Source organism: Eretmochelys imbricata, chromosome 13, assembly GCF_965152235.1.
Source record: "Eretmochelys imbricata isolate rEreImb1 chromosome 13, rEreImb1.hap1, whole genome shotgun sequence".
Classification (NCBI taxonomy): domain Eukaryota; kingdom Metazoa; phylum Chordata; order Testudines; family Cheloniidae; genus Eretmochelys; species Eretmochelys imbricata.
Window position 1 is genome coordinate 37,079,904 of NC_135584.1, and position 22,374 is coordinate 37,102,277.

General features: G+C 51.5%; 1 protein-coding gene and 1 pseudogene across 2 annotated transcripts; both read left to right on the forward strand.

The window, feature by feature from the left end:
* The first annotated feature begins 1,724 nt into the window (after positions 1-1,724).
* LOC144273628 (mast cell protease 1A-like) lies at positions 1,725-18,389 on the forward strand. 2 transcript variants are annotated; one of them, XM_077832297.1, is made up of 5 exons: positions 1,725-1,794; positions 13,122-13,269; positions 14,038-14,173; positions 15,219-15,473; positions 18,130-18,389. In XM_077832297.1, exons 1-5 carry the CDS (start codon positions 1,731-1,733, stop codon positions 18,274-18,276), a joined length of 750 nt encoding a protein of 249 aa, XP_077688423.1. In that variant the 5' UTR covers positions 1,725-1,730; the 3' UTR covers positions 18,277-18,389. The 2 variants fall into 2 exon arrangements, with proteins under 2 accessions (XP_077688423.1, XP_077688424.1); XM_077832298.1 differs by lacking the exon at positions 1,725-1,794 and adding an exon at positions 11,945-12,074.
* LOC144273760 (cathepsin G-like) lies at positions 7,306-11,063 on the forward strand (annotated as a pseudogene).
* Positions 18,390-22,374: the final 3,985 nt, after the last annotated feature.

The window sequence follows — 22,374 nt, forward strand, 5'->3', positions numbered from 1 at the left end:
TACACAGCCATCCACAGACCAGGACATACCCAACTGAGTTACATGAATACTCTCTCAGCCACTCATGAACCATCAATATGGAGGCTCTGGCTAATTCACCCCAGCTCCCCAGCCTTGCACCCCAGAACTGTACCATCTTGCACTGGTCAGAAGCCTGGCAAGTGTAAGCTCGTTGCCCAGTTTGCCTCTCCCTCGATATGGAGAGGACACACACTATCCTTTGTAAACTACGCTGAGATTTCCCAAAGACCCCTATCAAAACACCCTGTTTTAGGTAAAATAAAAGGCAGACTGATTAACTACAGAAAGGTCGATTTGAAGTGATTATAAGTGGGAGACATAAAGGTTAGAGAAGAAATAAATAGGTAAATATCCCTTCTATATCCTAAACTTTTAGACTAAGCAGGATTTGAATCAAACAGCTTTTCTCACTCTGACAGATGGTACAAGCAGGTTACAGATCATCAATACACAAACTGGACTCTTTTCCAGCCTGGGACCAAATTTCCCCTGCTCAAAGCCTTTGTCTTCCTGACATGATTCTAGGTGTTGAGATGGGAGGGCAGGGGGAGAGAGGCCAAGTGATGATGTCACTTTCCCTCTTTTATACTTTCAAAGATCCTTGCTATGATGTGGGTTAGCCCCAGGGAAATGATGTCTTAGGTGTAATGAGTTTGTCGGGTGTGAGACCTGAGTGGCTTGTGAAGGACAGTGAACACTTCATTGGTTGGCACCAAATGGGGCCTCTGGGTCACAGGGGGCTGAGAGACAGGACTCCTGGTTTCTCTCCCCAACTCGGAGATGAATGGAGTATCTAGGTAGGAGCGGTGGGGGGCCTGGGAACCAGAATTCTTGGGTTCTATCCCAGGCTCTGGAAGGTAGTGCTGACATCAGCCACAGGAATAACTACTGTGGCTGCAAATTGACCTAACAATTTTTGGTTTTTGAATGTTAACTTAAGATTGTAGTGTAGAAATGCCCATCAAGAAGCCCTCTTGCCATTGTTGCTATGATCGAGGCCAATGGCTGGTCTGTGCAGCTCCACCTTGCTCATGGCTGGGCCACCATGAGAAAGATCAAAGGGCCGTGTTCCCCACCACTGAGATCAATCAGTGTCACCCCAGACCCCCAGCACAGAGACATGGGCAGGGAGCTGAGTGAGGATGGGGCAAATGAGAAAGAGTCCCAGATGTGCCAAGAGCGGGGAGGGATAGCTCAGTGGTTTGAGCATTGGCCTGCTAAACCCAGGATTGTGAGTTCAATCCTTGACAGGGTCATTTAGGGATCTGGGCCAAAAATTGGGGAATGGTTCTGCTTTGAGCAGGGGGTTGGACTAGATGACCTCCTGAGGTCCCTTCCAACCCTGATATTCTATGAAGAAGCACTGATGTGAGCCTCCATCCAGAGTAGTCCTGGATCCTCCTAGACATATCCCCAGCAGGGTCTTTTCCATGCAGAAGTCCAGGGAGCCAGCTTTGTAGCCTCCCCAGCTAGGCAGCATCCATCGAGCTGGGCAGTGGTCCAGTTGGGCAACATACATCCAGCTCTCCAGCAACCCAGCCATGCAGTTTCCAGGATCCCCAGCTGCTGGGCTGTTGCACGCTCTGTCCTTCCCCACAGCCAACCACACAGGCTGTGGTTGGAGACTGAGACTCTTGAGCTCTGCATTTGGATGAGTGTGTGGGTGACCCTGAGGTTTCCTGCCACCGCTCCCTGCACTGACTCTGAACATGCAGCTACAGATCTTGCTCCTGCTCCCCATGGCCTTTCTCCTGCCCCACGGGGCTCAAGCTGGTGAGTACAGATGAAATCAGGGGCCCCTGGGGCTTTGGGATAAATGGGGAAGTCTTAGGGATGGGGACTCAGTGGGTGGTATCTAGGGGCCTGTGACACTCTGTACCCCAAGGTTCACCCCTCTTACGGGACTGTGATAACTTTTGTACAAAGTATGCCTTGTCTGGTATCATTCAAAAAATCATTATTGTCTGGGTAAAATATATGTGGCATATAAAGTTATAAGATTCTACTGTATGGTTTTACTACGACATACTCCAGATCTGGGGAGCAGCCACAAACCAGTTCTCCAGAGACAAAAGGCTAGGTGATGCCTCAGCCAGATGTCAACAAAATCAAATGGACCATCACCTGGTTAAGTGGCCATTCTTGGGCAGGAAAGAGGGTGTTGGCAAACAAATCTACATCTAGACAATGAAACAGCTTGGGGTTCCTTTCCATACAGACTTTATGTCTCGTAAACTTCAGCTGGAGATAATTCTCAAAGAAGAGAAAGAGCTACAAGAAGGTGGAGCAGACACCCCAAACGATCTCTTTCTTTCTCTCTACCCACGGCTCTCACAACACCAAAAGTACAAAGGAAGTAGCATTGGACTGGGGAAAGGATCCTGACTTGAAGCCAATTCACCCTGTAAGATTGCAGGAACATGTGATGAGAGACTTTTCAAACGATACCTCACAAGGCATATTTTGTATGAAATTTATCACAATCCTGTAAAGGGTTGAACATAAAGGTACAGGCTATTACAGGGGATCGGGGCATGTTGTCTCACCCGGCACTGATACTGATCAGTGTTAGCCACAGACCATTTAAGAAGATCTGCGGAAGGGCAAAAAGGGACTGTGACAGGAGGTCCGGGGTGACCTTGAGAGGAAAGACCCATGTCCCAGCTCCCCATCCCTGAGCCAGCCAGCCCCCTGACCTTGGGCCAGATCGAAGCCTGCCCTCCCTAGAGGGAAATGGCTTCCAGCAACTGAGGCACCAAATATTGGAAACATGAGGGCTAGTTGTGCTGGGCTCCAGATGTTGCATAGCTGGTGCCCTGTAGCCTTCTAAAGCATGATCTTTGCCCATCATTGATGGTGACAGGTGCCTGTCAACTAAACCCCAGGGGATCTCTTCTTCCCTTGATCTCCCGGTGCTGTGCTCAGGGGTTCGCATTTGCTAACTATGGGATGGGGGGACTTGATTGTCTTAAGGCTGAGACTGTCAGGGGTGCCTGGGAGATGTGGTCTCCCCATCCCCATTCATTTGAAAGCAGGGGTCCAGCGCCTGGGGAGGAGATGGTCCAATGTTATTGTTGGGGGTTGGGGCAAACCTTGTTCCGGGCGGGGCGTCTGCTTTCTTAGATCAATGCAAGGAAGTCATTTTAGCCATGTGGGGAACCCACAGCCATTGCACCCAACACACAGGTATGTGGAAAAGCTGTAGTAGATGCCAAACCACGTGGGTCCATTGACTTCCCTGGGTGCACCTAGCAAAGGAAGGAGCTGAGTCTTTGCTTGGTGGGACAGCTGTTCTCCACGTGCGAGAGACAGGAGGGGCGAGAAGTGGTGAGTTGGCGAAGCAGAGAGTAAAAGTGCTGGCAATGTGGCTATAGGAGCTGGACTGTGATGGCTGTTGTCTTCGCTGATACACCAGGGATTGAACTGGGGCACCTGCCAGAAATAAAAGCATGAACTGATTTAGAGCCCAGGGCCAAGAACAGGTCCTGGTGGGATCCCCTGGAAACCCCCTTTAATTCCCCATTCAACATTGCATTTTGCACGCAGTCAGCAAACCAGTTTCTAACCCATTTCACCTGGATTAAAATATGTTGATGTTACCGTGTCTCAATGAGGAAGTCATGCGGCATTTTGGCAAATGTCTTCCAGGAGTCCAAATCTCTCTCTTCCCTCAGCATGGTCGCCTCTATCAACCAGCCTTGTAATGTTGTCCAAGAACGACATCATCTTCATTTAACAAGGCCTGCTGTCCATGGAACCATATTGATTGGTATCAGTTTTATCGCTCTCCCTAAGCATCTCTACTGATGGAGTCCCAGCTCAGCAATTCCACCACTTTCCTTGGGATGCTGCTCATGGACTTGGCATGTCTGATAGATGAGGGATGGGATCCACTCATCCCCATACAGACCCACCATTGCCTATCTAGAGCCATTCCCGAAGTATTCGAGGTCTCTGCTTGAGCAAAGCAGATGCACAAATGTGTTGATGGATCCATTTCGGTCCATTCAGGATTCATCTTGTTGCCAGCCCCAGTGCCGAGAGGCAAAACAACAGCAGGGCTTCGTTACCCGGTGTGCTTCACTCAATAATCACAACGGGGTGGAGAAGCAGAAAAGTTTATTTGAAGCTTCAAAAAGGTACAGGGAGATTAGAATCTCAAATCCTGCACACAGAGCAGGAAGTTACACAGGCTTTTATACATTCTTTTTTTAGCATACTTATTCAATAGCAAGCTGCCCTAAGTATCCATAGAGCCAGCCAATCCAGTTACCAGCTAGTGCCCTTGTTTTCTGTATCATTTGCTAAACTATACATAAAGCTGCTTTATTCAGCATTGTTCTTCCATATCGGCCCTGTTTGGCCTTGTTTAGTTTCAGCAGTCTGACTCTGCAACATATTGTTGCAGATCCTCAGCATAACTGCTGCGAGTGCCTCCAGGTGGGGGGGCCAAGGACACTTGGGCCTAGTGCGAGGGGGCTTCATCGACACTCGTGGTCTTCCATCCCCTCGAGTTACCTAGTGGCCATGCCCCAGTGTCCCCAACAATCTTGATCAAACAATTCCAGTCTAGATCGATCCTCATCTCCATATACAAGTAGTTTATGTTGTGTATTTGGTTGTCATGGTAATAGAATCTTGTTGTTGCTATGGCACCTGCGTCAGATTATTAGGGATAGCCCAGCCAGTTTTGACTGGTTGGTCAGCTCAGTGTGTGGCAATAAATGGCTGTTTTTCAGGTTTACAGCTCTCTGTGTCTCACATGATTTCGTCCTAAAACTGCTGCCCGCAAGGATACAACAGTTCAGTTCTAGACTGATGCACACCCATGCCCATGCATTCTAGAACAACAGCACTAGGTTCTAGACCAGAGGTGGGCAGACTATGGCCTGCAGGCCACACCCGGCCCGCGGAACCCTCCGGCCCGGCCCCTGAGCTCCTGGCCAGGGACGCTGAGTCCTTCCCCCGCTGTCTCCCCTCCCCCGCAGTTACGCCGCCGCGTGGGCAGCAGGGCTGCGAGCTCCCGCCACTTTGAACGGCATGGTAAGGGAGCGGTGGTGGTGCACACGCGCGGGCGGCAGTCGGGGGGTTGGGTAGGGGGTCCCGGGGGGCAGTCAGGGGACAGGGAGCAGTTGGGGTGGGGGTCCCGGGGGGCACTCAGGGAGCAGAGGGCGGTTGGATGGGGGGAGGTTCTGCGGCAGTCAGGGGTCGGGGAACAGGGCGGGGGTTTGGATAGGGCGTGGGAGTCCTGGGGGGCCTGTCAGGGGGGTGGGGGTGGATGGGGCTGGAGGTCAGTCAGGGGACAGGGAGCTGGGGGGGTTGAATAGGGGGTGGGATCCCGGGGGGGGGGGGCGGCATTTCAGGTGTGGGGTCCTGGGAGGGGGCGGTCAGGGGACAAGGAGCAGGGGGGGTTGGATGGGTTGGGAGTTCTGAGGGGGGCAGTCAGGGGGCGGGAAGTGGGAGGGGGCGGATAGGGGGCAGGGCCAGGCTGTCTGGGGGGCACAGCCTTCCCTACCCGGCCCTCCATACCGTTTCGCACCCCGATGTGGCCCTCAGGCCAAAAAGTTTGCCCGCCCCTGTTCTAGACCCATCTCCTCATCCTGCCCGTGCTGGACCCACCCGCTATCTGGATCCTGCAGGTAGCTACAGTAGGGGCCACCAAATGGAATCCAAGACCTTCGGGGGGGTTGGCTGGAGAATTCAGGACTGGCCCCTGGGGAAGGCGGGATGGAGGATGGCTGGACCACTAATGCTCCCTTCTCTGTGTATGTGAATCCCCCAGGGGGACGGCACCTCCACTGACAGGGAGTGAGTGAGGCTGGGGCTCTCAGAGCACCCTGAGGGGTTGGGTGTCCCAGCCCCCACCGGCTCCTGTGGGACCCCTCTGCCAATCCATGCCTCAGACAGGGAGGCCGGCTGTGGGGCTAAGGCTCAGGGCTGGGACCCAAGAAATCTGGGACCAGTTTGTTGCCGGCACAGAGTGCCCGAGGCAAGCAAGAGCTGGGTTCGTTGCCTGGTATGCGTTGCGCCAATGACCACAACAGGGTGGAGAAGCAGAGAGATTTATTTGAAGCTTCAGATAGGCTGCAGGGAGACTGAACTGTCTCAAATCCTGCAGCCCCAAATGCAGATTACAGTATACAATTTATACCTTTTCCTATTTCACTACACAAGCTTATACAACCAATTACCTGTTGCCCTGTACAATACCATAGCCAATCAGCTAAAGCAGCCAGTTGTGTTTTTCCTCAGTAGCATTGCCCGAGCCTTGCCTTATTTGGGTCTACTTGTTACTAGTTTTTGCTAAACATTTCTGCCTTATCTAGACGTTTCCCAGGCCGAAGCTGGCCTTGGCTAGCGAGCTGTGTGCAAACCTGCCTGTTTGTGTGCTAGCTTCCTCAGAGTTGTGCAGGGTCACAGCAAGTCCAAGGAGCAGAGGGGCTTCAGTTTGTCTGGAGCAAGGGGGCTTCATTGACACTCGTGGTCTTCCACCCTCCCGAGTTACCTAGAGTAGTGCCCAGTGTCACCAGCAAGTGCCTAGCTCAGCCCAGGCTCCCTGTGGATTTCATGGGCCAGTCCCCAGGGCTGGGAATTTCATGGAGGACGGATGGATACTGAGCACCCAATCCCCTTAAACAGCTTTAGGAACAATCTCACTGTGCTTCAGTTTCCCCGTCTGTACCGTGAGAATGATTCTGCCTGTGGCTGTTTGAATTGGACACTCTTTGGGGGCAGGGATTTGGGGTCTGAGCAGTGCTCAGCACAATGGGGAGCCCTGATCTCAGTCTAGGTGCCACCCTAAAGCAAATAACAGCGATGTGTTAAGGTGCAAACTTTGACCAGGGAGCCAGGGGACCTGAGGCTGTGGTGGAGGCGGGAGTTGCTGGGTGGGTTCTGACTCTGGGGTGCCCAGGGAGGTCAGGCTGGGAGGTCACCATGGTCCCTCCAGGCCTTGAAATTTGTGGGTCTGGGTATCTTAGTGCAGAGAAGCCCAGGGGTGTTTTTTACACCTGTAGTAGGGAGGGGGCAGGGTGAACCACATCCGCAGCCAGGCTGGGTGGGCAGCAGAGCAGGAAACCCCCTGCCCTGATGTGGGCACAGCTGTGGCTGGAGGCTTCCCCAGTGGGCGTCTCTGCTCCTGGCCCATCCGGGGTAGAAGTTTCCGGGCAGGAGTGTACCTGCCTCTGTGGTTTCCAGGCTGGGCCCTCCCAGACCCCTGCCTGGTCCATATAACTCCCGGGGCTAAGGCAGAGGCTCCATGCCTGACCGTGGATGGCTCAGATGATGCAGCTCTTCATTCTGGTCCTGCTACCTGTGGCAATTCTCCTGCCCCCTGGGGCTCAGACTGGTGAGTGTGGGGAAGGAATTGGAACCTGTGGGGAGTGGCACCCTCACCTGGCAGCTGGAGCTGTGGGCATCAGTGAGGATCTCCCCCAGATCCTGCTCGGGCTGTAGGAAACTTGAAGCATTTCCTGAGTGTGGCTGGGGACCCTCAGGCTGTTTTGGGATCCCACTGTCAAGCCAAGCCCCAGGCAGGGGGGTTGCTCACAGGGCTAAGGCACAGGGCTGGGACCCAAGAAATCTGGGACCATTTCCCAGCTCTTCCCAGGCTCCCTGTGGGAATACTGGGCCAGTCCCTGGAACTGGGATTTTCATGGAGTCCTGATGGGAACTGGGCACCCAAACCACTTAGGAACAATCTCCCTGGGCCTCAGTTTCCCCATCTATACAATAAGAAAATTGTTTCTTCCTGTGTCTGTTTGAACTGGATACTCTTTGGGGGAGGGGTTGTGGGTCAGTGCAAGGCCTGGCGCAATGGGGTCCCTGATTTTGGACGGGGTCTTAGCAGCACACGGCATAATGGAAGCCCTGATCTTGGTCAGGGTCTATGCAGCACCTGGCATAATGGGGGGACCCTGATCTTGGCTGGGGTCTGTGAAGCGCCTCGCCCAATGGCGGGGACCCTGATCTTGGTTGGGGTCTGTGCAGCGCCTCGCACAATGGGGGGGACCCTGATCTCGGTTGGGGTCTAGGCAGCGCCTGGCACAGTTGCGGGGGCCTGACTGGGTTTGTTTAGTGTGGAAAAGAGAAGACTGAGAGGCGACATGATAACAGTTTTCAAGTATGTAAAAGCTTGTTACAAGGAGGGGAAAAAAAGGTTTGCTTAACCTCTGAATATCCGCCTCTTAATTGAAATGAAACAAGCACAGAAACTGTTTCCTTATCTTGCCAAATCTTTTTTTAAAACTTTCCCTTTATTGTTTTAAGTAGTTATGTTTAACACAGCGCTGTGCTGTTCTTGCTTCTTCTTCTTCTTACTTTTTTTGGTCTTTGCTGCTGCCTGATTGCACACGTCCAGTCCCAAAGGGGGTGTGTGGCTGACAGATCAGTTCCTAACTCTGGTGTTGGTGACTCTGAGGCTCTACTGTAACAGGAATTTGTTGAAGGTGGCCTTTTCCAACTCATCCATCCCCTTGGGTGGAGAATTGTTTGGAGATGATCACAAAAGGTGTTTTATTCTTCCATGGGAAAAACCCCAAAACTTTCTTTTACAGCAAGCAAAACCTGGAAACTTCCACCTAAAAATTACCAAAAACTGGGGGGAAAGAATCAGCTTCACAAGAAAAAATCAGACATGTTCAAGGAGAGAAAAGGCTTTTTGAGAACAAAAACATACCCTTAGTAAAAACTACAATTTTCCACTGGACCAAAAAATTGGTGGGTCAGTCTTGGAGCAGCCCTGGTTGGTCACTGTGGGTTGATGGAGAAGGAGAAGCGTCCCCAAGGGACCTCTCAGCGCCCTTCTGGGGGCTGCCTGGCCTAATCTGGGATGACATTGGCCCCCCCAACACTGTTAACTCCACGCAGTGCGATTACTGACCCACTCCCAGTGCATTTGGTACCGATTCTCCACCCAGGCAGGTCAGAGCTTTAGATTTACCTTCCAGCCCCATGGGGTGTCCAGTCTGGGGGAGAGCCGAGGAGGGGGCAGTGTTCCAGGAACAGGGATCCCCCAGAGAGAGCATCACAGGGGGTGGGATGAGGTTGGGGGACTCCCCTTCAGGATGGGGAGCTCAGTCCCAGCCCAGCCCAAGGAGACAATGGGGGCTCTTTGTGTCAGCCTGGTTTCCCCCCAGGTGAGATCATCGGAGGCCAGGAAGCCCAGCCCCACTCCAGACCCTTCATGGCCTGCCTGGAAATACAACGCGGAAACAAGCATTACAGCTGCGGAGGGTTCCTGGTGTCAGAGAACTTTGTGCTGACAGCTGTTCACTGCAATGGAGAGTAAGCGCCTCTGAGCAGGGGATGTCGGGGCAGGTCAGGGTTAGCAGGTAATGGGGGAGCCGGGAGCTCTGGTGCCATCGTAGGTTGCAGGGAAGGAACAGTTAGTAGGTAAGTCTGGGAGAGCAGAGCCCAGGGGTCTGGTCTGCTCAGGCGGCGTCAGCTTGTCTGTAGGGGCCATAGGCACCGACTCTGTGGGCGCTTCAGGGCTGGAGCACCCCTGGGGAAAAATTGGTGGGTGCTCTGCACCCACCAGCAGCCAAGCTCCCTGCCCTGCCCCCCTCCGTCCCAACTCACCTCACCTCTGCCTCTGCCTCCTCCCCTGAGTTCAATGCGTTCCTGCTTCGCCTCCCAGCGCTTGCCACTGCCAAACAGCTGTTTCGCGGCATAACAAGCTGTGGGAGGGAGGGGGAGGAGCAGGAACGCAGTGCGCTCAGGGGAGGAGACAGGGAAGAGGCGGGGCCACGGTGGGGATTTGAGGAAGGAGTCCAATAGGGGCAGGGAGGGGTGGAGTTGGGGCAGGGACTTTGGGGAAGGGGTTGGAATGGGGGCAGGGCAGAGGGCTGTGGGGGTTCGAGCACCCACCAGCGCCAGGAGAAGTTGGTGCCTATGGTAGGGGCCTCTGCAAACCATGGTCCAGATCCAAGGCTGGGTAAATCAATGGAACTATGGCCAGTGACACCAGCTGGGGTCTGGCCCAGTGCCCAGATTGGGGCAGGGAGGGGCTCACAGGGCTCTGCAGGGCTCTGGGGAGCAGGGCATAGACCCCCTGTGTGGATCTAGCTGGGAAAGGATCACTGGGCCGGAGGGGAGCTGAGACCCAAGGGCCCGGTAGGAGCACAACAAGGAGTGAAGAAGCTCAGCCCTTGTGCTGGTGGAGACACCTGATGAGACCCCAGTGCCACTGGGGAAAGGCCCTGTGCCCACCGGAGTAAGTTTTTCACCACAGAAGCGGAGTCCGAGATCTTGGCCTGAGAGCCCCAGTCTGCCCTGTCTCCCCATATCACTGTCCATGAGTCAGACCCACATGTGCCCATCCCTCACCTCACGTATGCTCCTGCCCCTACAACTCATGCATTGCGCTTGGCTTTTACAGCAAGATCACTGTGTCCCTAAGAGCCCATAACATAAAACAAGTACTGGACATAAAACGACAAAAGATCCCTGTGTGTGGAAAGATCCCGCACCGAAAATACAACAAGACCACCCTAAACAATGACATCATGCTGCTCCAGGGACCGCCCCATCCCATCCCCCCACCCCCCGTGACCCCACACTACTGTCTTTACTGCCTCCATGCCATCAGCCCGCCCCCAGTGACCTCACACTGCTGCAGGTACCATCCCCATCCCATCACCCTGCCCCCACAGACCCCATAGTTATGTGTTTTGCTGGGGTTAGGGGTGTGTCTCTGTGTCCTTGAGTGCGACCCTCATGTTGATCTTGTCTCTCAGCTGGCCAAGACAGTGAAGCTCAGTACAGGGGTGGGTACCATCTCCCTGCCCCGGGCCAAAGAGGTTGTAAAGCCAGGGACTTAGTGCAGCGTCGCTGGCTGGGGCAGCACGAGCACAGAGAGTGAATTGACCCCGGCCACGCTCCAGGGGGTAGATGCGGTGGTGATGAAGGATGCCAAGTGTCTGAGGAAATGTAATGACACATATCAATACTATGACGCCTCCACGATGATGTGGGGGGGGGGATCCGAAGACAAACAAAAACTGTGCAAAGGTAAATGTGCTCCTGGCTTCAAGCATCCTTGATAAATCATTATTATTAATGAGGCTGTTGGGGTTGCAGTCAGGCGTATGAGTGGCTATCGGAGATCAGGCCCTGCTGCACCCAGTGCTGTACAAATGAATGGGAAAATAACTTGTCTTTTCTCAGGGGGAGGCAGAGAGCCGCTGGACAGGGGAGGGGTGGGGCATTGAAACCAGCTGGGCTGTGGGAGGGCCAATCGGAGACTGGGGGGACATCAGGGGCTGACACTGAAGCCAGCTGCCGGGGCGGGGGGGGGAAAGGGGGTTGTGCAGTGTCACTGCCCATGAGCTGCCCATCAGCAAGAAACGACTCCCTGGGCTGTTCCCCATCTGTGGTTTATTCCATTTCACAGGGTGACTCTGGGGCCCCCGATGTGTGGGAAACAGCCCAGGGCACAGTCTCTTGGGGATCCAAGGATGGGATCCCCCCTGGGGTGTACACAAGTGTCTCCATCTTCATCCCCTGGATACAGGAGACAATGAAGAGGCTGCAGCTCTCAGCCGCTCCAGGAATCGCTGCACTGGCCGGAGCTGCGCCACTTTGGTCCTTTGGAGAGGCCCAGACATAGGGCCTGCTTTGCAGAAGGGCTGCAGCCCCCCCAGGCTGAGCCTCCCCCAGCCATCGCTCCGCTCAGGCAGCGCCCATCCCATGAGCATCAATGCAGGGAGCCTAGGTGGTTTAGGAACCAGGTTCAAGGCCTGCTCCTGTCAGCTCCCTTGTGTCCCCCGGGATCCTCTCCATTCAGTGGTCCATCATCCATTGAGCTGTGGAAAGACCCAGACAGGCAGCATCCATCCAGCTGTGCAGGCTTCCTGGCTGACACAGGGCATGTACTTCCCCTCACCCCACGTGGTTGGCTGTGGTTAGAAACTGAGATGCCTGAGCCCTGCATTTAGATGAGTGTGTGGACGACCCTGAGGTTTCCTGCCCCCAAGATCTCCCTCCTGCTGAGTCTATAAAGCCCCCAGGCTTGAGGCAGATGCACTGTCCCTGCACTGACTCCAAATATGAAGGTACAGATCTTGCTCCTGCTCCCCATGGCCTTTCTCCTGCCCCCCGGGGCTTGGGCTGGTGAGTAAGGCTGGGATCAGGGGCCCCTGGGATTTTGGGGTGAATGGGGGGTCTCAGGGATTGGGTTCAGTGGGTGCTATCTAGGGGTCTGTGACAATCTATACCCATATGTTCACCTCTTTTACAGGACTATGATAAATTTTATACGAAGCATGCCTTGTGAGGTATCGTCTAAAATTCATAATTTGCTGATCATTACTGTCCTGGTAAAATATGTGTGGCAGCTAAAGTTATAATATTCTACTGTATGGTTTTACTAAGATATGTTCCAAGTCTGGGGAGCAGCCACAGACCAGTTCGCCAGAGACAAAAGACTAGCGAATGCCTCAGCCAGGTGTCAATGTAATCAATTGGACTATCACCTGATTAAGTGGCCATTCTTGAGCAGGAAAGAGGACATGGGCGAAAAAATTACATTGTGACAAAGAAACAGCTTGGGGTTCCTGTTCACACACTTTCTGTATCATGAACCTCAGCTTGTGATGGTTCTTGTAGAGGAGAAACAGCTATAAGAAGGGTGAGCAGATGCCCAAAACGATCTCTCCCTGTCTCTTTACCCACGGCATTAACAACACTGGAAGTGCAAAGGGAGCAGCATTAGACTGGGGGATGGAACCTGACTGAAGGAAATTTAGCCAGTAAGATTGTCAGTGCCTTTTTGGGGCTTGCCTGGCCTAATTTGGGGTGACCTTGGCCCTGAATGCCATTAACTCAAGGCAGTGCAATTACTGACCCACTCCCTGTGCATTTGGCACTTATTCTCCACCCAGCAAAGACAAATTTTTCGATTTACCTCCCAGCCCCATGGGGTGTCCAGTCTGGGGGAGAGCTGAGGGGACAGAGTTCCAGGCCCAGGGATCCCCCAGGGAGAGCATCATAGGGGGTGGGTTGAGGCTGTGGGGATTCCCCTTTGGGATGGGGAGCTCAGTCCCAGCCCGGCCCAAGGAGACGATGGGGTTCTTTGTATGAACCTGGTCTCCCCTCCACAGGTGAGATCATTGGGGGACAGGAAGCCCAGCCCCACTCCAGGCCCTACATGGCCAATCTGGAAATACGACGTGGAGACAAGAGATATCACTGCGGAGGGTTCCTGGTGAAGACGAACTTCGTCCTGACGGCTGCTCACTGCAAGGGAGAGTAAGCACCTCTGTGCTGGGGATGTCGGGGCAGGTCGGGCGTTAGCAGGTGATGGGGGAGCCGGGAGCTCTGGCACCGTGGTAGGTTGCAGGGAAGGAGCAGTTAGTAGGACAGGCTGGGAGAGCAGAGCCCAGGGGTCTGATCTGCTCAGGGGGCATCGGTGTGTTTCTCGGGGCCTCAGCAAACCATGGTCCAGCTCCAGTGCTGGGTAAATCAATGGGGCTATGGCCATTGACACCAGCTGGGGTCTGGCCCATTGCCCAGATCAGGGCAGGGAGGGGCTCACAGCCCCAGGGGACAGCTCTGCAGGGCTCTGAGCTGGGGGGAGCTAGGCATAGACCCCTGTGTGGATCATGCTGGATGGGAGCTGAGACCCAGGGGCGGGGAAAACAATAAGGAGTGAAGCAGCTCAAGGGAACAGCACAAGGGACTAGTGGAGATAGAGGCTGGGACCCCAATGCCACTGGGCAAGTGTTTATGCTGCAACCAGTGCCCACTAGAAGGGAAATGCCCCTTGTTCCATTCCCCCTACACACACACACACCTCCAAACCAGCCAATCCCCAGCAACGGAGCCGGATCAGAGCTGGCAATGTGTATAGTGGTACGTACATTTTTGCTGGCAGAAGCTGACAGCCTCAGCCTGACAGCCCCAGGCTGCCCCGTCCCCTCCATGTCACTGTTCATGAGTCAGACCCTCATGTGCCCGTCTGCCCCTGACATACGCTCTTGCCCCTAACGCCTCATGGATTGCTCCTGGGTTTTACAGCGAGATCACTGTCACACTGGGAGCCCATAACATTAGACAATGGGAACGGAGCCAACAGAAAATACCTGTGAGGCGCCAGATCCTGCACCCGCGATACAACAGAGACACCATTAGCAATGACATCATGCTGCTGCAGGTACGGCCCCCATCCGATCACGCCGCCCCAGTGACCTCATACTCCTGCAGGTACCATCCCCATCCCATCACCCCACCCCAGTGACCTCACACTGCTGCAGGTACGGCCCCCATCCGATCACGCCGCCCCAGTGACCTCATACTCCTGCAGGTACCGGCCCCATCCCATCACCCCACCCCAGTGACCTCACACTGCTGCAGGTACCGTCCCCATCCCATCACCCCACCCCAGTGACCTCACACTGCTGCCGATACTGGCCCCATCCAACGTTCTCACTAATTATTACCATCCATGTGCAGAATGAATATTGTTATGTGCACCAATATGGAGGGAATGTGTGGCGGGGGTGGGGCCGAGGGGTTCGGAGTGTGGGAGGGGGCTCAGGGCTGGGGCAGAGGGTTGAGATTTGGGGGGTGAGGGCTCTGAGGTGGGGCCAGGGATGAGGGGTTTGGGGTGCAGGCTGCCCCAGGGCTGCAGCGGAGAGAGAGGACTCCCTCCAGCCCTCTCTCCCTGAAGAAGCACCTGGGCTGGGGGAGAGCATCTCTCCCAGCTGCAGCAGCTCCAGGGCTGCGGGAGTCCTCTCTCCCTGTGGCAGCCCCTGGGTTGGGCAGGGCTGAGAGGCGTCTCTCCCTGCTGCACCGCAGCCCTGGTGCTGGGGGAATTGCTGTGGCCCCGCATGCTCCAAGCTCCCCCATCACCACCCCCACCTCACCCCACACCCGTGAGTGCAATGTGCACACCTGTGCGGCCCTTGGTGGCCTGATGCATGGCCGTGCAGGCGTGCAACTTACAAGGAACATAGTCGCCCTCCCATCACCCTGCCCCCAGTGACCACACACTGCTGCAGGTACCTTCCCCCTCTCATCCCCCTGCCCCCAAGGACCTCCTACTGCTGCAGGTTCCACCCCCATCCCATCACCCTGCCCCTTGAGTCTTGAGTTTCTGAGTTGTCTCCATCTGACACACACACACAGACACACACACACAGACACTCTGACTGCACTTCATGGGCTGTTTCATTCCCCTCCCCTCTTTGCCCCAACAGCTGCAACACAAGGCGCGTCTGACTGAAGAGGTGGGACTGATTGATTTGACTTCTGCTCATCGCAGAGTGAGGCCGGGGACCATGTGCAGCGTGGCTGGCTGGGGGAGGACTAGCCTGACTGATACACCCAACACCCTTCAGGAAGTGAACCTGTTGGTGATAAGCGATGAGACCTGTTACAACCGCTACCGTTACTATTACCCCTCCAGCATGCTGTGCGCAGGGGACCCTAATGACCAGAAGTCAATTTATCTGGTAAGGGGCTGATTGGCTTGGGCTCCTGCTGCTGGTTGTCCTTCCTCAGCCGCATTGTGGGGTCTGCCGGGACTCACAGGGGCCTGGCAAGTGCAGTGGGACCTCAGCCCTATTGATTGTCTAGCCCTAAATGACTAGACCCTGGTAACGTGCCTATCCTACTGCAGAGCCTTCCACCCAGGTCGTACACTGACACCTTCACCTCCTTATTGTCATGCATTGGCCAGGGGTATCCCGCGGCCCCTCCCTGCCTGATTCACATGCCATGGGAATGTGGAAAGAATGACACAGGGTGGCAGGGTCCAAATAATGACATTCATTAACAACATGCAACCCATGAGACCTGGCTCCCAGCCCACGGCTGCTCTGCTCGGGTTCCGGTAATGTAGGAGACATAGGACAGTGTGAGCCCCACTGGAGGGCTCCCACGCGGTTGACAGGAACATCACCCAATTCCTGAGCACTACAGTCAGTGACAGCCCCAAGCTGGCTCTTTCAATCTTTCAAATCCTAGACGAGCCCCTCCTCGGAGTCATGGCATGGCAGAGTTGAGGCCAGACCAGACCAGATCATCCAGTCTGAAAATCTGCAGATCGCAGGCCACCAACCCTGCCCAGCATCCGCACACTAAAACCAACAGCCAAAATGTGACCAAGGCATCACAGCCCACAGGCAGGGCTTAACTTGTAATCAAAGAGGTGTCAGGACTTAAGCAATTGGGTGCCAGGGCTCAAGCAATTTTTTACATTCGTACCTGATGCAGCAGGCCCAGAGGCGCCAGAGATATGGACGGCCAAGTCTGGCGATGCTGGGGCTCAGCCCGGGCACAAATTAAGCACTGCCCACTGGAGACAAACCTGTGGTGGTGACAGGCAGAGAACAGGAGGGACTGAGGGGCCACAGTGGCAAGAAATGGATTAGGAGAGATGTGCCCAGATTGTTGCAATGGGTGACCCATGCCCCAGAGGAAGATGAACCCCCCTGCGCCCTGCAAGGTCCCCAGCACTCTGACCTGGGGGAAAGATTCCTTGCCAGCCCAGAACGTGTTGATCACTCAGACCCTGGCCGTGTGAGCAAGCTCCTGAAAGGGAGAACCCTCTCTATCACCTCCCGCGTCCCATCCTCAGCCCCGGCCACTTCGGAGGCTTCAGATCAACCCCCACCACCTACTCCCCGTTTACACAACACATCTTGAGTGACACATCTGGGATTGATCCAGGGACATCCAGAGCGAAAGGCATGAGCTGCCCCAGCTAGCACTGCAGAGCTGTTGGATCCCACCAGCTGGTGTCAGCTGTGATGATAAAGTCTCCATCACTGGCAACTTTAACATCAAGCCTGGATGGTTTTTTAAATGATCTGCTCTAGTTTAACCAGGAATTAATTCAGGACCATCCAATGGCCTGTGTCATGCCAGCCTAGTGTGGGTCACAGCTGAGAGTGCCAAATTCAGGACAGTCTGGTACAAAAACCAGGGCAGACACAACCCAAAACTGATGGCTTATTCTATAATTCGATTTCACCAGGCCAGTAACAAAAGTGAGCTTCTCTATCATCACACTGATTAACAAGAAGCCAAAACACGTGTCCAGCCCTTGGCTTACCACCCAGGCAACTGGTCTTTATGCTGAGAGGTTACAGAAAACCAGATTCATCATATATAGGGATCTTCTAATCCCAAAGGATCAGCCACTTCACCAGGTCAAGCTATAGTTCCGCTCTTACCTCAAAATCATGCTTGTAGCCAAACCTTTAGTAACTAAAACCTAAAGGTTTTATTATAGAAATAAAAGAGACAAGACTGTTATTAAATGGTTAAAAGAATCATATACATTACAAGTGATTTTCAGAGTCTGTAGATCAGGTTCATAGCAGTGATGGTAAATTGGCTAGCTTGCAAAAAGTCTCTGTGGGTCACCCAGACAGGTTGTGGGGTCATTCAGTCCATTGTTCAAATCTTCCTTGTTAGAAATCACAGTCCAGAGAAGTGAAGCAGGGATAAAGACAAAGAAGTGATGTCACCATCTCCACTTTTATACTTTCAGCCCAAGTGCATGGAAAGTTACTGGCAAAAGATGGAGTCTTATATCACGAGTCCTTATCCCATGTCCTTCCATGCCTTGCTGGGTCACTGGGCCTCCATTACCCATATGCTCTTTCAGGAGTCCTCTGAAGAGGTCCCTTGATATCCTTAATGGGCCATCAACACATGGCTGGCTAGTCCTGATGTAAATCTGCCTGGTGGGTGTCACCCAAGAGCAAAACATATTTGAGATAGACCTAGCCAATATTCATAACTTCAGATACAACGATGATACATGGATTTAAACAGGATAATCACACTTAACAGATTATAACCTTTACAAGGATACTTTACAAGACATGCTTTGTACAAGATTGATTGCAATTTTGTAACAATAGTGACTGACTTATTGTAACTAATCATCTTTATTTTTATACAGCATCACACAGGAGGTCAGACTAGATAATCACAATGGTGCTTCTGGTCTTAGATTCTATGAATCCCCCATCTTGGGCTTCTCAGTGCTAATTCATTTCTTTTTTGAAGATGCTCTGGCTTTAATGGCCCAAACAGTGATGTCCTGGAGTCCTGATAAGTGCATTAAAGCTCATCTCCCTGTTTATTCTGGGGCAGGGCGATTCTGGAGGCCCGCTCGTGTGCCGTGGAGTGGCCGAGGGCATCGTCTCCAAGTGCATCAGGAACAGCATCGCGCCTCCTGCTGTGTACACACGGATTTCCCACTTCATGCCCTGGATCACTGACACCATGAGAGGAATCTAGCAACACAGAGCCCCTGGCCAGCCACAGCCTTCTGCTACACAACCTGCTCCTGCAAACATGTGATCAGACTTCCCTCTTAGTCTGGGCCTAGCTATTCATTGATTTATGATCAACATAGTCCTTGTAGCCAGATCAGAGATTCATAGATAGATTCATAGATATTTAGGTCAGAAGGGACCATTATGATCATCTAGTCTGACCTCCTGCACAACGCAGGCCACAGAATTTCACCCACCACTCTTACAAAAAAAACCTCACACCTATATCTGTGCTATTGAAGTCCTCAAATTGTAGTTTAAAGACCTCAAGGAGCAGAGAATCCTCCAGCAAGTGACCCGTGCCCCATGCTACAGAGGAAGGCGAAAAACCTCCAGGGCCTCTTCCAATCTGCCCTGGAGGAAAATTCCTTCCCGACCCCAAATATGGCGATCAGCTAAACCCTGAGCATATGGGCAAGATTCGTCAGCCAGATACTACAGAAAATTCTTTCCCAGGTAACTTGGACCTTACCCCATCTAAAACCCATCACAGGCCATTGGGCCTATTTACCATGAATATTTAATTACCAAAACCATGTTATCCCATCATACCATCTCCTCCATAAACTTATCGAGTTTAATCTTAAAGCAAGATAGATCTTTTGCCCCCACTACTTCCCTCGGAAGGCTATTCCAAAACTTCACTCCTCTGATGGTTAGAAACCTTCGTCTAATTTCTAATCTAAATTTCCTAGTGGCCAGTTTATATCCATTTGTTCTTGTGTCCACATTGGTACTGAGTTTAAATAATTCCTCTCCCTCTCTGGTATTTATCCCTCTGATATATTTATAGAGAGCAATCATATCTCCCCTCAGCCTTCTTTTAGTTAGGCTAAACAAGCCAAGCTCCCTGAGTCTCCTTTCATAAGACAAGTTTTCCATTCCTCGGATCATCCCAGTAGCCCTTCTCTGTACCTGTTCCAGTTTGAATTCATCCTTCTTAAACATGGGAGACCAGAACTGCACACAGTACTCCAGGTGAGGTCTCACCAGTGCCTTATATAACGGTACTAAAACCTCCTTATCCCTACTGGAAATACCTCTCCTGATGCATCCCAAGACGACATTAGCTTTTTTCACAGCCATATCACATTGGCAGCTCATAGTCATCCTATGATCAACCAATACTCCAAGGTCCTTTTCCTCCTCCGTTACTTCTAGTTGATGCGTCCCTAGCTTATAACTAAAATTCTTGTTATTAATCCCTAAATGCATGACCTTACACTTCTCACTATTAAATTTCATCCTATTCCTATTACTCCAGTTTACAAGGTCATCCAGATCCTCCTGTAGGGTATCCCTGTCCTTCTCTAAATTAGCAATACCTCCCAGCTTTGTATCATCTGCAAACTTTATTAGCACACTCCCACTTTTTGTGCCCAGGTCAGTAATAAAAAGATTAAATAAGATTGGTCCCAAAACCGATCCCTGAGGAACTCCACTGGTAACCTCCCTCCAACTTGACAGTTCACCTTTCAGTAGGACCCGTTGTAGTCTCCCCTTTAACCAATTCCCTATCCACCTTTCAATATTCCTATTGATGCCCATCTTATCCAATTTAACTAATAATTCCCCATGTGGCACCGTATCAAACGCCTTACTAAAATCTAAGTAAATTAGATCCACTGCGTTTCCTTTATCTAAAAAATCTGTTACTTTCTCAAAGAAGGAGATCAGGTTGGTTTGGCACGATCTACCTTTTGTAAAACCATGTTGTATTTTGTCCCAATTACCATTGACTTCAATGTCCTTAACTACCTTCTCCTTCAAAATTTTTTCCAAGACCTTGCATACTACAGATGTCAAACTAACAGGCCTATAATTACTTGGATCACTTTTTTTCCCTTTCTTAAAAATAGGAACTATGTTAGCAATCCTCCAATCATACGGTACAACCCCTGAGTTTACAGATTCATTAAAAATTCTTGCTAATGGGCTTGCAATTTCTTGTGCCAATTCTTTTAATATTCTTGGATGAAGATTATCTGGGCCCCCCGATTTAGTCCCATTAAGCTGTTTGAGTTTCGCTTCTACCTCAGATATGGTGATGTCTACCTCCATATCCTCATTCCCATTTATCATGCTACCATTATCCCTAAGATCCTCTTTAGTCTTATTAAAGACTGAGGCAAAGTATTTGTTTAGATATTGGGCCATGCCTAGATTATCCTTGACCTCCACTCCATCCTCAGTTTTTAGCGGTCCCACTTCTTCTTTCTTTGTTTTCTTCCTATTTATATGACTATAGAACCTTTTACTATTGGTTTTAATTCCCTTTGCAAGGTCCAACTCTACTTGACTTTTAGCCTGTCTCACTTTATCCCTACATATTCTGACCTCAATAAGGTAGCTTGCCTTACTGATCCCTCCCTTCTTCCACTCCCTATATGCTTTCTGCTTTTTCTTAATTACCTCTCTAAGATGCTTGCTCATCCAGCTTGGTCTACAACTCCTGCCTATGAATTTTTTCCCCTTTCTTGGGATGCAGGCTTCCGATAGCTTCTGCAGCTTTAATTTAAAATAATCCCAGGCCTCCTCTACCTTTAAACCCATAAATTCTTCAGTCCAATCCACTTCCCTAACTAATTTCCTTAATTTTTGAAAGTCAGCCCTTTTGAAATCAAAAACCTTAGTTGCAGATTTATTTTTGTTAATCCTTCCATTCAGTTTGAACTGAATTAGCTCATGATCACTTGAGCCAAGATTATCCCCTACAACCATTTCCTCTATGAGGTCCTCATTACTCACCAAGACCAAATCTAAAATAGCATCCCCTCTAGTCGGTTCAGCAACTACTTGCTGAAGGAATCCATCAGCTATCGCATCTAGGAAAATCTGAGCCCTATTATTATTACTAGCACTCGTCCTCCAGTCTATATCTGGGAAGTTAAAGTCTCCCATGATCACACAGTTTCCATTAGTATTTACTTTATTAAAAACATTAAAAAGGGCTCTATCCATATCCAAATTAGATCCCGGCGGTCTATAGCACACCCCAAGCACTATCCCAGGGGAGGCTCTAATAGTTTTCTTCCCCAATTTAATTTTTGCCCAGACAGACTCAGTCATATCCATTTCATCGCTTCTTATTTCTTTACATTCTATCTCATCATTGATATACAGTGCTACTCCACCACCTTTACCTTTATTTCGGTCTTTCCTAAACAGCACATACCCTTCAATACCTGTAGCCCAGTCATGACTACTATTCCACCAGGTCTCTGTTATACCTATAATATCTGGTTTCACTTCCTGCACCAGTAACTCTAGTTCCTCCATTTTGTTACCTAGGCTCCTTGCATTAGTGTACAAACATCTTAATTTTTGCTGTTTAGCCTCACTCACATTCTGTACCCTACTAGGCACGGTTATTTTACTACCAGTATAACCTATTAGACTTGTATCTACACTGCCCTTCCTCCTACCTACAGCTGTATCCACTCTTACTTCATTTTCTTTCCACTCTATGCTTAATTCTGGCATGGAGATTACCTGGACATCTCCCAACCATCTCCCCCAAATTCCTAGTTTAAAGCTCTCTTAATCAGTTGTGCCAGCCTCCATCCTAGAAGTCTATTTCCTTCCCTACTCAGATGAAGTCCATCCCGAGAGAACTGTCCCCTATCCATGAATGCCTCCCAATGGCCATACATCCCAAAGCCCTCCTTATAGCACCACTGCCTAAGCCATCTATTGATAGTCATAATCTTGTCACACCTTTGTTGCCCTTCTCTAGGAACAGGCAGAATCCCACTAAAGATCACCTGAGCCTCAATTTCCTTAAGCGTCCTCCCCAGCCTAGCATAGTCTCCCTTAATACTTTCCAGCGAGAATCTAGCCGTATCATTTGTTCCCACATGAAGGATAATTAGGGGATTCTTTCCCGCTCCCTTTAGAATCCTTTTCAACCTCAGGTCTACATCCCGTATCTTAGCACCCGGAAGACAGCACACCCTCCTATTTTCTGGATCAGCTCTGGTTACAGGCCTATCTATTCTTCTCAGTAAAGAGTCCCCAATCACATAGACCTGCCTTTTCCTAGTGACTGTGCTATTCTCCA